General features: G+C 37.3%; 3 protein-coding genes and 1 long non-coding RNA gene across 11 annotated transcripts in view; 2 read left to right on the top strand and 2 right to left on the bottom strand.

Moving 5' to 3' along the window:
• LOC306984923 (potassium channel subfamily T member 1-like) overlaps positions 1-2,383 on the bottom strand; it is a 27,300-nt gene extending 24,917 nt beyond the window's left edge. For all 6 annotated transcript variants that reach the window (XM_079586726.1, XM_079586727.1, XM_079586729.1 and 3 more), the window contains exons 1-2: positions 2,194-2,383; positions 1,754-1,906 (exon numbers count right to left, since the gene is read on the bottom strand). In XM_079586726.1, the coding sequence (XP_079442852.1) occupies positions 1,754-1,906; positions 2,194-2,339 (299 nt within the window). In that variant the 5' untranslated portion in view covers positions 2,340-2,383. The remainder of the gene's footprint in view (positions 1-1,753; positions 1,907-2,193) is intronic.
• LOC306984927 lies at positions 2,280-4,386 on the top strand. The gene is made up of 5 exons (XR_013794689.1): positions 2,280-2,407; positions 2,531-2,582; positions 3,754-3,946; positions 4,071-4,155; positions 4,259-4,386. It is a non-coding gene; the product is annotated as an uncharacterized lncRNA (long non-coding RNA).
• On the bottom strand, positions 2,981-10,297 carry LOC306984926 (uncharacterized protein). 3 transcript variants are annotated; one of them, XM_079586737.1, is made up of 8 exons: positions 10,164-10,297; positions 6,525-6,658; positions 6,029-6,212; positions 4,238-4,381; positions 4,013-4,146; positions 3,731-3,942; positions 3,468-3,574; positions 2,981-3,249 (listed from the first exon to the last, which is right to left on the bottom strand). In XM_079586737.1, exons 1-8 carry the CDS (start codon positions 10,175-10,177, stop codon positions 3,186-3,188), a joined length of 993 nt encoding a protein of 330 aa, XP_079442863.1. In that variant the 5' UTR covers positions 10,178-10,297; the 3' UTR covers positions 2,981-3,185. The 3 variants fall into 3 exon arrangements, with proteins under 3 accessions (XP_079442863.1, XP_079442862.1, XP_079442864.1); XM_079586736.1 differs by lacking the exon at positions 10,164-10,297 and adding an exon at positions 8,733-8,774; XM_079586738.1 differs by lacking the exon at positions 3,468-3,574.
• Positions 10,032-14,473, top strand: b3galt9 (beta-1,3-galactosyltransferase 9). Its single transcript, XM_079586735.1, has 3 exons — positions 10,032-10,085; positions 11,629-11,792; positions 13,083-14,473. Exons 2-3 carry the CDS (start codon positions 11,787-11,789, stop codon positions 14,184-14,186), a joined length of 1,110 nt encoding a protein of 369 aa, XP_079442861.1. The 5' UTR covers positions 10,032-10,085; positions 11,629-11,786; the 3' UTR covers positions 14,187-14,473.

Below are 14,473 nucleotides of genomic sequence, written 5' to 3'. Positions count from 1 at the left end.
AGATAATAACCTGCTCAAGAGGCTATTTCTGTCGATCTGGAGAGATGTGGCCGTGTGCCCACACAGTGTGACTTTTTTCTTAACATTCAAGGTTTGCCAGTGTAAAAAAGTAGACGAGCTACTTGTTGTTCTCTTGTTCAGCAGTTTAAATCCAAACATGATTTTCAAACATTCAGTTATTTCCATATCGAATGTTCTGGGTGGTTGCCAAGGTGTTTATATATGGTTGCTGAGGTGTTCAGAGTGTTTTTAGGATATTGCTGTGCAATTTTTTTTCTTTCCATACAATACATTCGATCTAGGTGTATTGTTTGGACACACCTATACACCTAGGGCATCTGCCCGCAACTTCTAATCTTTTTTTGTGATGCAGACTCTAAAAAATGCTGGGTTGTTTCAACCCAATTTTGGGTCAAATATGGACAAACCCAGCCGTTGGGTTACATTTTTAAATTACATTTTTTAACCCAACGTTTGGGTTTGTCCATATTTGACCCAAAATTGGGTTGAAAAACAACACAGCATTTTTTAGAGTAACCAGGGAGGGGCTGTATTACAGAAACATCATAACTCATAAATATTTAATAGTCATTTGGATCTAGTTCTGACTCCTGGTCTTCAATGAGACAGGTATGAATTTGCAGATGGAGCAATGGTGACACTGGGTAATATAGACCTTATGTGCCAGAGAAACATGCGCGCAACCATCTTTAGAAATTTGTGTTTGAACTCTTGGTTTTGCGGTAGCTCTTTGGCATCGCTGTCAAAGAGTAATTAGCTGGTGAAGTGGATTTACTATTGTAGAGTTAATGAAAGTTATCATAAGCGTTGTAATGTTTGAAGCAGATGTCATAAGAAATGTCAGTAGACCGGGAAGATTTTCATTCATATCTCTGTAAAATCTTACCTTTATGCTGTGGAAATACAACCTGGAAGACAGAACTCAACGAGCGGGGCTACAAGGTCTAAACATTGGCTGAAATCGAAATCGACACCCTATACCCTCAAATAGGGCTTTATTTGAGGGGACAACAATTTGTAGTGGTGTCTGAATAGTGGACGTTACTGAGTGTGCACTTATTCAATCCCACATTGCACTGCAATAACGAGTGTACAACCGATGTACGCTCAACGGCTGTCCGAATTCGTTCACTCCTTTTCATTCACTCAAGTGAACAGTATTAGTGGACTTACGTAGGGAATAGGCTAGTGAATGAGGGTTCAGGGGGTGATTTCGGATTCAGCCTTTGTCACTATATGTAGTGATATATAGCCTTTCCCTATGGAGGGTCCCTTTACCACTCTACAGATAAAGTGTTGTGGGAAAATTCGGTTCGCGTACCTACCCCGAAGTGATAAAATAAAATTCTGTATCAAAATGTATAGGCAAGACAAGTAGTTTGTTAGGCTTGGTTTGTAGGGAATTACAAACCTGCGCACATAACTATAGAATTAACTCTTTATGCGCATGTGAGCGCCATCAGCGTTTATCACAGATCGAGTTTAAAGTCTGTTTAGAGAGAACGGTGTCGTCTTAGTGGCCCCTAATTTAATAACAAATGATAATTTCGACGGAAGTGAATCAACCAAAACTAACTTTAGCTGGAAAATAACATTATTCAAGAACCGCTATAAAGCCAAAACAATCTCTGTTACCTTCAATTATACGTTTATCTCTGTAAAGCTGCTTTGAAACAATCTACATTGTTAAAAGCGCTATAGATGACTTGACTTGAAGCCTACTTTTTTTTACCTGTCTTCATAAAACGTCTGGTCTCCAAGCAACAGGTCTCGGAACCGGAAGTAGGTTTGAGGGGAAGGAACCACCGATGTTCCAGTGGTCATCTCGAGTTCCTGCACATTTAAGACCACCCCTCTGCCCCCACAACTGGAGCCACATCTCGGACTACCAGTGAAAGAAACGACACAGAGACTTGGAAAAATAGACTATTTGACATTTTAAAAATCAAGCTAGTTTTAGGTGTCTTCAGAATAACATCTATCTATATATCTATCTATCTATCTATCCATCGGTCTGTCTGTCTATCCATCCATCCATCCATCCATCCATCCATCCATCCATCTATCTATCTATCTATCTATCTATCTATCTATCTATCTATCTATCTATCTATCTATCTATCGCATTTCTAGCTTAGTTCTGAAGAAGACAACTGTGCGCGCACACTTTACCTCAGGCGCGAGGTGCTCCCATCATCGTATTCAAATGTGTGGTTGGTGTAGCACGCGCCGCTCATCTTTTCATCCGGCGAGCGGCGCGCGGACGGAAACGTCACGGCCACTGTTTCTCCCTCATGATGAGCCAGAACTTCAGGCATCAAAATCCGTTATTCAGTCAACGGTCAAAGATGTGTCTACGTCAGATAGACAGGTAAAACTTTTTGAGGTAAAAGTAGGCTATGTTGCCAAAAAAAAACATGGTGATGAAATCAAACCGTGTGAAAGGTCTCTTCACTTGTACTTTCTGACAATTTTAGTTTTTTTTTTGCTGATTTTTTAAATAAAACAGGCTGTGGCGCGCAACTGAGTCTCTCAACTTCTATCAACTAACATTGAGAGAGGTAAGGTCGTCGAGTTATTTTAAAGTGTCAGACACAGCGCCGTATGCTGGACAGCCTTGAACATAATCTTTCTTATTCATCACGAATAATAACTGTTACTCTGTAAAAAGACATCAAGTTTCTCTTTAGTTGCCAAGGCTACATCTATTCACAGTAACATAGCAACAGAACTTCATTTCTTAAAGGCAGACATTAATGTTGTTTACGGGTACATAAAGGTTTTTGAAGGTCATGCCAATTTTAAAATTGTGATTCCTCATGCCTGGGGAAAAATGTTGTCAAAATGTATAATACTGATTTAACTTAGCTTATTTAATTGACAAATAATTGCTCTGTGGAAACTTGTCAAATGAATTTCTGAACAGAAAAGTACCAAACAGTACATACAATATGCTGTTTTCTTACTTTAACATGTACTGAATGATTTCAATTATCATCTACCACTGCTGGAATAAAATACTATACCATGGTATTATTATGCAATATGATACCGGAAAACATGGTACAACAGTATGTTTTTGTGAGGGTCAAGGAAATATACAGAATTTAATTTCACTGTAATTTATTACAATGATCATCAACCATAATTTCAATCAATACATTTCACACAGCCTTAACCAGAGCCACATGTCCACCTGGATGCTTAGACTTCATACTTCCAAAATGTCTAAACACAAGAGAAGATATAAGGAATGTGAGAGATCAAGAAAAACGTAGTATAGTCTTCATTATAATGACAGTTTTTGGATGAACTATTCATTTAATGACAGTCTCAACTAGTGTTTTTAACCCATTCACGGCATATTTAAATCCATTCTGTAGATATCCTACATTTGCCGCATTTGTGAGGCTTTACATGTATGAGACACTTAAACCAATACACACCTCCAGGAGTTTTTCTCATGGTTGTAAGCCTCCATTGTTTTAAGGTCACTTACACCATCATACCCTCCGATAGCCAATAGAAAGCCATTAAACAGCACTAAAGAAACCTGTGCATTTTAAACACAATTATATTACCACAAAGGCCATGATTAAACCACTTCAGAATAATTTTAGAATGGTAATATTCTATGTATAGGTTTGGCATGACAAAAGGGTAAGTAAAATAATTTTTTGGTGTTAAGAAGACTCTTATTCACCCAAACCTGAAATCTCTTGTTGTTCATAGCCCTAACTGGGCTCCAGCGGAGAGTGTCTGGGTCGTATTTCTCCACGGTGCTCAATGACAGACCAAGTTCGTCTCGTCCTCCGGCCACATACAGACAACCAAGAAACGCAGCACATCCTGAAGCCACCCTCGGGGTGGACATGGTGGGGCAGAGACACCAGCGTCCCTCAAATGGATCAAAAAGCTCCACTAGGTCAGAAGAATTTAGTATTGAGTCATTTTATTTGTTTCAAATTTGCACATGTATGTGTTTGTGTACCTGAATCTAGCGGCATGTCTCCATCTGTTCCTCCCACAACGTAAATTTGACCTTTCAGGACAGCGGCGGATGCAGCTGCCCTGTACCTCAGCATTGGAGTCAACTTAGACCAGGAGTTCTTCAATGGGTCATACCTACAACAAGTGTGTGTGTATGAGTTTGTGTATCTTCATATCTCCAGAGTTATGTTTCTCTGTATGTGTACATGTGTTATTGTGTGTAGACCTCTCTACTGTGTTAATGCAGGTCATTCCGTCAAAACCTCCGAGTGTAATGAGACATCCGTCCATCTCTACAACACACACCCTTGACCGTGGCGAGGAGAGCGACGGCACGTCCACACACCAGGTGTTACGCTCTGGATCATACCTAACACATAAACAAACACATTCACTCAGCATTTTAAGGCATCATATACATGCTGTAACATGTGAAAGCTGTTTTAAACAATAACTACATTTTACAGATTCTAGGAATAAACTATTGGTCAGTTTCTAAGGCAGCGTTGCATGTCTCCTTTTTGAAAAATGTAATCCCAAAATGCATTGAGTAAACACATCAACATGAAATGGCAGGCCGAGGCAAAGATTTTTTGAATGCAACATTTTTTGAATGTCAGAATTTTTTTTTTTTTTTGCTGGTTGAAAGTCTCTTCACATCCTGATAGCAATCACTAAATGAAGTGGTCTAAATATTTATATGTATATATCTCGTCTATGGAAGGTGTAGGACCATGAAATGTTTGACAAATAATTGCATTCGGTCCAAATGCAATCAAATTATGTCCTACCTACCTGTCAGCATATGTATTTTCATATATCTCTGCGCAGACATCACACATCATCAGCGCGTTTCATGCTAAGTTAGACAGATGTCAGTCACCGAGCACTGCAACCGAAACAGTAGCCCCGTTTTCATAACTACTGTAATTTGGAAGAGATGGAAACCTGTGACGTTATACATGGAGCCGTCCGTGACTAAAATTTATGCATTTCAATGGCAACACTATCAACGCCGAAACGAATCTGCAGCAGTCAGGTGGTTTTTCAAGTTTTTATGTTCATTATTATTGTAATGTTATGTGCTTTGAGACACGAGTTAACGCCGTCTCTCGTGACGCTGTACGCGATCATTTGTTTTGAAGGAGATGTAGCTTTATAAACGCTTTGAAAGGAGGGTAGGATCTTATGCTTTCAAAGCTAGAAAGCTATTACCAGCCTCCTAAATTACCTACCCTACCTTTAATTCATCTCTGAGAAATTTTATCACAAAAATATTTAATAGTTGGACTATTTTACCTAATAATTGTGTGCTATGTATTTTTATATATTTTATTTAAAGCTTTTCACATTTTTACAGAACAACCCCCCACCTCATGCCAGGCAGCATATAAGTAGCAAGTGAATAAAGTAAATAATGATAACAAGATTAAAATATATATATAATATATATATATAATTAAATGAAAATAAAAATAAATAATAATAATAAAAATAAATAAATAAACAATAATGATAAATGCCTATACATATGTATAAGTATATTCACACATAAACATACAATATCCATACATACATATATATACATATACACATTGCAAACCTCTACATACACATATATTAAAAGTAAAATACTTAGAATCTATGTATTTTTAAGATTTACTTAAGCTTTATTTAGAGCATACTAAACTACTGCTTGCTTTCTTCACATAGAATGCAATCCCAGAACGCATTACGACAGTAACCCCCCCCCCCCCCCCCAAAAACAAACAAACAAGATAGTTGAAAAATGTAGAGAAATGTATACATACTTAAAATATTAATAATTTAATATTAAAAAGTATGTATTTATAAAAATAGCTTAATATTGTTAAAAAATAAATTATGTTAGTAAGAGTACCGGAAGATTAGTTAACCCCAAACTCTATTGAAATCAACTGTGATTCGATTCTCATGCACTTTACAAAAACCTATATTTGAAGGACAGTTTTAGTTCTAAACTGATGAAAACTCCCACCTCTCCACGCTGCTCAAACAGGTGACATCATCAGACCCGCCCACAGTGTAGATGATCCCGCCCAGAGCACACACCCCTGTGTCGCCGCGTTGATGGTGCATTGGAGCGGTCATCTTCCACTCATTATACTGGGGGCAGAACTGCTCAACTGGACAGGATGGGTCATCTTTACTCCAGCCTCCAACTAAACACAAACAAACATTTAAAAACCTACACATTTTTTTTCATGCATATTTTTTAGTATGTGTTTTATTTGTTTGCATTAAAAAAAAAAGTGTAATTACAAATGATATTCTGTTAAAATGCCAAATTAAAAGATTTAAAAACCTACAACATGTAGAGAAACAACTGCGATCTCATTTGTGATTTTATACTATTAATACTGGTTACATTTATAGTTGCCACTGGCGGCAGACCAAACTTCCTAAAATGTTTAGGCAGGTGAAGAAAAGTCTGAAAGTCACTGACAGACAAAGAGACGGATAGAAATACTGACCAACATATATCATGTCAGAGGGTTTGGCTTTGGACGACGCTTTATTCCTCTTTGAGCGGGTGTTGCCCTTGGCGCTGTCATCCTGCATACTATTTTTGATGACCAAGAGGTCCTCATCTTCCTTAAAGTGTTTACTAAACATACACACATAAAAAAAAAAAAAGAAATCCTGAAAATGCATGTCAGACAACACATACGCAAACTCATCACAAACAACAAAACAGCCATCTGCTCTGCTGTGAACATGCTGTACAGTAGATCACTGTTGTGTCTCTTGCTCTCACTGAATGACTCTCAGATCTTGCTGAGGAGATGTGTGTTGATAAGGCTTATAAGCTTTATTAAAAATAAGGGGACAAATCCCACCGACTTACATATGATCGACCTGAGCCATAGACCAGAAGATCAGAAAGACTTGACTTAGTTGGAGCCGATAGCCTCGTGGGCAAGCGCTGTTGTGCTTCGGGCGACCCGAGTTCGAGTCCCGACTCATGGACCTTTCCCGATCCCGTCCTCCCTCTCTCTCTCTCTCTCTCTCCCTCTCTTTCTCTCTCTCTCTCAACCTCTAAACATGAATACAAGTACACATTATACAGACATTTCATTTTTAATAGAATTTGATAATTTGTAGATTGCATTCATTAGATTGCACTTTCAAGAAAATGTTGCAATTGGTTTGTAAAAAGAGCACGTTTTTTAAGTTTTTGTCAAATTATTCTTTTTACGATCCCTTTATGGCCTTTTTGAATCTTTGCCTTGAAATTTGTCAGTGGAGGGACAGAAATCTAAAACAAAGAAATAGTTTTAAAAAATGGCAGAAAGTGCAAACCATTCTTTTTTAGATGGAGGAAAATGTCACAGCATTACAAAATTGAATAAAGTCTATCAGAGACATATTTTAGAAACTTTTGCAAAAAAGTTTTGAACATTTTGCGCTCTACATATGAATAAAAGCCGAAATTAAATCTCTTGATCATAATAAAGCAATCGTATCTCTTCACAAGACGATTGAGTCACTTTATTCATATTGATTAATTTTATGATGCCTTTATGATCTTTTTGAATCTTACCTTCAGCCAGACAGAAAGCTCTCAGGTTTCCCTCAACCAGCAAAAGATTAACAACATGGGGGAGAGTAATTGATGTCAGAAGTCTTTAAGTGTTGCATAGTCAAACACTTTTCACTTTTCTTTCTTTTTTTTATCTAGCTTTTTCATTTCATACACAACCATGTCTGGTCCAATCTATATTTTTCAATGAGAACAGATCAATCGTTTTTGATACACAAACACAGTGAGTCACGCATGTGGGTGTAAGTCGAATGTCCTTGACTCTGTCTGCTTTTAGTGCTCATCATGCTTTTCTGATATTCTGCTGATATTCTCTCTCTCTTTCTTCTTTTTGATACGTAGTTTACAGTGTTAGGTAAGTGCAGTACTGCAGCAGGACAACAGCTCAAAGGATGGGGGTTGTGTGTGTCAGGGGTCATGGGTGGGATGCGCCTGTCGCCACAATAAAATGTATTACCTCTTGCCGACAAACATAGCATCACATCAGACATGTATGCAATGTGCACGAAATTCTTCTTCACTGACACAAACAATAGTGACAAGAGAAAATAATTGCACTGACAGTCAAAACACAATCAAGCCATGACAACTATGCACTCCTGTAACCCTGAGAACTAATTGCACTGTCATTTAACTTAACACCATGAAACCCTGAGTGCTAAACCGGTCACCAATTCACCATGCTGTTTCCATATGCCGATAATGCAATCATCACCCTGGCAACCAGTTTTGTTACCATGACAACCCAGAGCTCAAACGTTTTCACAACCAGTCACCATGGGTTTCTGGCAGACATCACACTCAACCCATGACTTTTAAAACTCATAATTTTCAGAGACAAAGACTGACAGAGAAATGGGAATGCCCTATATGTGTGACTGAATGAGAGACGGTAGTGATAAAATCTCTCAATTCTTTTACATCTGACAGAGATGAGACACTGATCACTAAATCACTTAGCAGAAGAACACAGCATAACTAAATATAATTTATTTATCTACTGTTAATTCCTGTCTTGTTTCCCCTGTTGTGTGTTTAAAGACTTTTATTTAAATATGTATTTTCTGTTTCTGTTTCACTCCCTGTGTTTAGTTCCAGTTTGCCTTTCCATTGCTGCTTTGTTTGCTTCCATAGTTACCCTTGTTTGTTCCCATAGCGATTCATTACCTTCACCTGTGCCTTGTTTAGCCTGTTGTTACCCATGTGTAGCCATATGAGTTTCAGCAGTCTGTTGTCGGTTGTTGTCTTTACATCCCATTGTAAACTGTTGCGGTTTTCATCGTTATTCCTGATGGTTTGGTTTCTTCTTTAGATTTCTGTTTCCTTTATGGATTATTCGCATCTTCATTGCTCTTTTGGATCTTTGTTTGTGTGTTTTCTTAAATAAACAGTAACACTCTAAAAAATGCTGGGTTCTTTCAACCCAAATTTGGGTCAAATATGGACAAACCCAGCCGTTGGGTTAAATTTTTTAATTAAAAATGTTAACCCGACGGTTGGGTTTGTCCATATTTGACCCAAATTTGGGTTAAAACAACCCAGCATTTTTTAGAGTGCCTTCATCTCTCCTCGTCCCTGCAACACCGTAACATCTACAATCTACTGATTTTTTTTTTTACCTTTATGAACATCAGGAAACTCTAACATTTGTGCCTAAAAATATCTATTAACCTTAACTAGCAATCATCATTGCACCACATTATTTTCAGTCAATATTATTTTGCTTGTTTTGAACCAAGATTTTTTATTTTTTTTTAAAGTGTTTCCCCATAACAGAGTTACTATTTTTCTTGACCAGGGTAAACTTAAAGAAAAAGTAGAAGACTGCAAGAGAAAGTTACCTCTGGCTGTACCATGTGGTAAAAAAATAAAATAATCATTTTGGATTGAGAAAAGGGGTCACATCATAACAAAATATAATAAAGTCCATCAGAAACATATTTTAGAAACTTAGTAAAAGCATTGTTATTTTAATTTTTATTTAATATAACCCATCAAAATGCAATGATTATGAATAGTTTAGAATAGTTATTATGAATAGAACACTTGTGTGCAGTGAGTGTGGGGTAAAAAATTGTAGCTTTTTATTGAACAATTCAGACTTTGTTTCCCCTCTAAATTGCGATTTATAAACTCTGAATTGTGAGAAATAAAGATAAAAAGTTGCAATTAACTTTCTTATTTTATTTTATTTTATTATGTGGCTAAAACAAGCTTCCATATTAAACAGGGTAAATCTAGTTCTGCATAGCATGACTACTAAGTTCAATAAATAACATATTACACAAAATACATCAGTGCGTAAATCATAAAAACACACTTGGCATGCAATTGTTCTTAATTACCCATTCTGTGCCTTAATTAAATGATTAATTTCAGGAGGATTTTGACCAATAATTGTGGCTGATAAATTGAAAGCCTTGAAGATCTGCACTTTTGATCTGAATGCACAGAACATCCAGTAATGTAAAATGACTTTTTGAGACTCAAGGTAAATTAAAGTTCTCTCTTCTTTTCATATATATGTGTCTTTCTGTCATGAATGTGTTAATGGATGTACGGTACTCACTTCTCTGATGTCATGTTGATGTTGCTTTTTGCCTGTTGTCAAACTATGTGCCTCTGCTTTTCTTTCTTTATTCTCTTTCCCACTCGTTCTCTACTGTACATCATGTACGAGACAGAGCCTCACTCATCTTTAGTGAAGACACTGTAAAAGGTTTATTTGTGTATGTGACTGACAGAGAGAGAGACTGTATGTATGATATGTAGGTATGTAGGTTAGTGCTGACAATGAATAATGACATGTAAATGTGGTCATAGAGGAGAAAAAATAGCTCTTCTGACATGTGAATCATCACCCACGTGTATTTCATTCTTACAGAAGGCAAATGTTCTCCCCAGGAACAAGCCAGTCTTCACACACAACCATAACTCACAAACACTGAAATAAATGCGATGTAAACAATTTTCACTCATAGGAATTGCTGTGAATTTCTCAAACGATTACAAAGAAGCAGAAACATATTGAATTACATGTAAAATTTTGAAAGACTGAAATACTAATCTCCTTTTGCTCCAATAATCTTTGTTTTATTTGGGAAATTTTTTTTTTACAGTGTACACACTTAATGATAAATTCGTCTTTATTTTTGCACGGTGCTCTGGAATACTTGATTCTCATTGGTCAGTCACAGTTATATATTTTGATATATATATATATATCAGTTATATAGCAACATATTTTTACAGCATTTAATAACCTTTGTTAATGTTAGCTAATAAACATAGTTTATTGTCTGTTCATATTAGTCCACAGTGAATTAACTAATGTTAACCCTCTGGGGTCGGCAAACGCGCTGGCGCGTTTTGCTCGTTTTTTTTTTTACATAGCAGCAAAATAGACTTAAAATATTCCCGTCATTTTTGGTCATACAGACTTAAGAAATATGAAAAAATAAGCTGTTAAATGTCTACTTTTTTACGTGTCCACTACAATCGAAATAAAACATTGTGCTTTTGTAAAATAAAGAAAATAAACAGGGTGTGCTTTCTGCCTCTCCGTCTCCGTGAACTGTTTTTCTGGAGCACGTCTCTAAACTTAAAAGTTACAACTTTTGAAACTTAAAAAAAATATATGAGTAAATGTAGAAATTAACATGAACAAAGATTAATAAATGCTTTAGAAGTATTGTCGTTGTTAGTTCATGTTAACTAATGTAATTAAATCATGAAACTATTGTAAGTATTACCTCCAATTCTTCCCTAGTGCAAGGGTTTGTGGGTAATAAGCATGAAAGCATCTTTTCCGAAAATCCAGTATGCACGATCTGGGCACAATCCTTAGTTTAATATTTTCAATATACTTTGATTTGGGGTACACTTATCCTAAGTGTGCATACTATATAGTCCCAATAGTATGTAAATTGCAATTTATTTTGTACATCTAAAATTTCTACAAAACGTTCTGTTAGATGAGAACAGGACAGCAGCTCTTGAGTAATGTATCCTGAGATCATCCATTATTACTGTAGGTGAAGCTGGACATCTTTGCCCAGTGGAGACGGAGCTGTGTTATGTTACCATTACCTGTCTGGTGTCAGTTTACTGAAGAAACAACGTCCAGGTGAGCAGCACGCACTTTAGTTCATGGGACAGAAAACTAAATAGGAAGACACCCTAAAGGGACATCATGAAGGTACGTAAGTATTTGTCCTCAGTTCCTATCGCTGTTCCTCTCTATTGGTGCATATAGCCTCTTTGCAAATCCTAGAATATTATGGTCTGTATATCCAGCATATGTTGTGTTTATGGATACTGGTACTTAATATGGACTTTTGTGGTTTCCTTGCTTAACTGGCAGAACCAGCAAGACTTCATTGGTCTCGAAGCACCAGAAACCATGCTGATTAAATACAGTAGTCAACATTTGAAGTGGATCAAAAACTTGTCATCAAAGTTATACACTGAAAAAAACAATAAGTAAAATTTACTTAATTTTTCTTTGCCAAGTTTTTGCACAAATATTTTTAAAGTAAATTTCACACGCTTATTTTTTACATTTCACGTATGGAATTAAGTATACTCTAAGTTAAGTGAAAGTAACGAAGAAAATAAGTAATTTTAACTTGGCTAGTAAAGGTTGAGTAATAACTATTTAGTTGTAGTTTCCTTTGCAATATATTTCACTCAAACAGTATAACATTGACAACAGAACATTGAATAAAACCACACTTTTAAAGTGTATGCTTTACTTAGAAACATCTAAGTAATTAATCCAATAGATATAGAGTGAGACACCATCTACAATTCAGAAGTCATGTGTGTGAACGCAGAAACCTCAATACTTGATAGACAATACACAATGACGGTAACATTTGATGGATCGTTTTTGTGTTTGAATGTGTCGTTTTGAGTAGAAAATGAACTCCAAATGTCACAAAATGGCAAGTTACTAAACCTAACAGCAAAAGCTATGATAAAACAGTGGGAAAAAAATCTGGAAAACAGTGAAAAATCAACCTCATTAATTATTCAAGTACCAGTGCATGATGGGAACACCAGAATCAGAAAAGTTGAGTCATTTTACTTAATTTTATAACGTTGATATTTACGCTTTCATTTCTACACGATTGAATTGAGTACTAATATAGTATTTACTTATTTTTTTTTTTTAATTCTTGCCTGAACTAACTTTTTCTTATAAATTAAAAAAAAAATTCTGTAGTATTTACTTCACCACAAAATCATTTTTATCAGTGTACATGAATTTGAAACAATACCCGTTCTTGTCTTAGGACAACTTTGATCCACTTTTAAATGTTGCACTACTGTACTAGATTTTGCTTGCCTATGCTATGGTGGTCCTTTTAGCAGAGATTAGAGATCAATTGTTTGTGTATTTGATAAAAACAATAAAAAATGTTGCAACTGATTGATCCTAGACTCTCAAGTTGTTGGTCACATTTGTTGTTCCACTCTCTCCCAGATCTGTGCGTTTCGGCTGCAGACTCATCAGTGGTGTTTCCTGTTGTGTAACGTCATCTTGTTTCACGCGCTGCTGTTTGGAGGTGACATAGTCGAAGAGTTTCTCTTGCAGTCGTCTCCCGCTGCCTACACTGATCGCTTTGTCCTCGAGGTCCGGGAGCGTGCACGCAAACTGGACCTGACCGAGGCCAGGGTCAACACCTCGCAGCTCTATCCCATTAACACCGAACCCTGCCTTCATCATCAGGACTTCCTCATCCTCACGGTGGTCCTGAGTTCCCCTGGTAACTTGAGCCAGAGGGAGGCGGTGCGAAAATCCTGGGCCAATCAGACTTCGGTGCACCGTGTTGCTGTGCGGACGTTGTTTTTCACTGGCCCCTCCCCTTTAGGGGCGGAGCAAGATATAATGAGGGAGGAGTCGGCCCGGTATGGTGACATTGTGCAGTTCGAAGGTGTTTCAAGGGGAGACTGGCAGAGAGGACACTGGGAACAAGTTAAAATGTCGCTTCGCTGGATCCTACTTTTTTGCCCACAAGCCCGATTTATCGTTCTTTCTGAGGATTCTGTGTATTTAAATCTTCCTGCGCTTACAACATACCTGCTGGGACTGAGAACAAATCCAGATGACCTTTACCTGGGCAGGGTCATCCATCGGGCCGCACCTGAGAGAAACCCCGACAAATCGTATTACCTGCCCTATCAGGTGTATCCTGATAAATACCTGCCAGACTACTGCTCTGGCCCGGCCTTCCTTCTATCTCAAGACGTCGTGAGAAAAGTGTATGTCGCCGCAGAGGATGTATCGCTGCCCCTCCCCTCCGACGTTCTGATTGGCCTGTGTGCAAGACGGGCAGGCGTGGTGGCCACTCACAGTGCTCGATTTTCCGGCGACCGACACATTCGCTATAACCCCTGCTGTTATGACTTCCTATTCAGCTCGGCAGGAATGGGGGCGGGGCTGATGGGCGTGGCTTGGCAGGATTTAGGGGCGGGGAAAGGGAGGGGCTGTGGGATGGTGGAAACATATTATAGCTTGGTAGTTTGCAAAGCAATGACCTACCTGGATAAACTCTCCTTTCTGAATAACAACAACACCCAGGGCTAGAATGGACAGGGACTGTTTATGTGTGTCTCTTAGATGTATAAATTATTGTAAATATTTAATTTACCAAAAATATAAAACATTTCACAAAGTGTTTAAATTCATTATTTAAGACTCTAAAAGGCCTTAAAGTCGACATGAAATCAAAATGGTTTGGGGTCAAATTTTATTTTTATTTTATATAAATTAATACTTTTATTCACCAAGGATGCATACATATTTGATCAAAAGTGACAGTAAATACATTTATGTTACAAAAGATTTCTATTTAAAATAAATGATGCTCTTTT

This window comes from Phoxinus phoxinus, assembly GCF_949152265.1.
Source record: "Phoxinus phoxinus genome assembly, chromosome: 17".
NCBI classification, from domain to species: domain Eukaryota; kingdom Metazoa; phylum Chordata; class Actinopteri; order Cypriniformes; family Leuciscidae; genus Phoxinus; species Phoxinus phoxinus.
The sequence above is the reverse complement of the archived record's forward strand: the minus strand, read 5'-3'. Positions and strand labels throughout refer to the sequence as shown.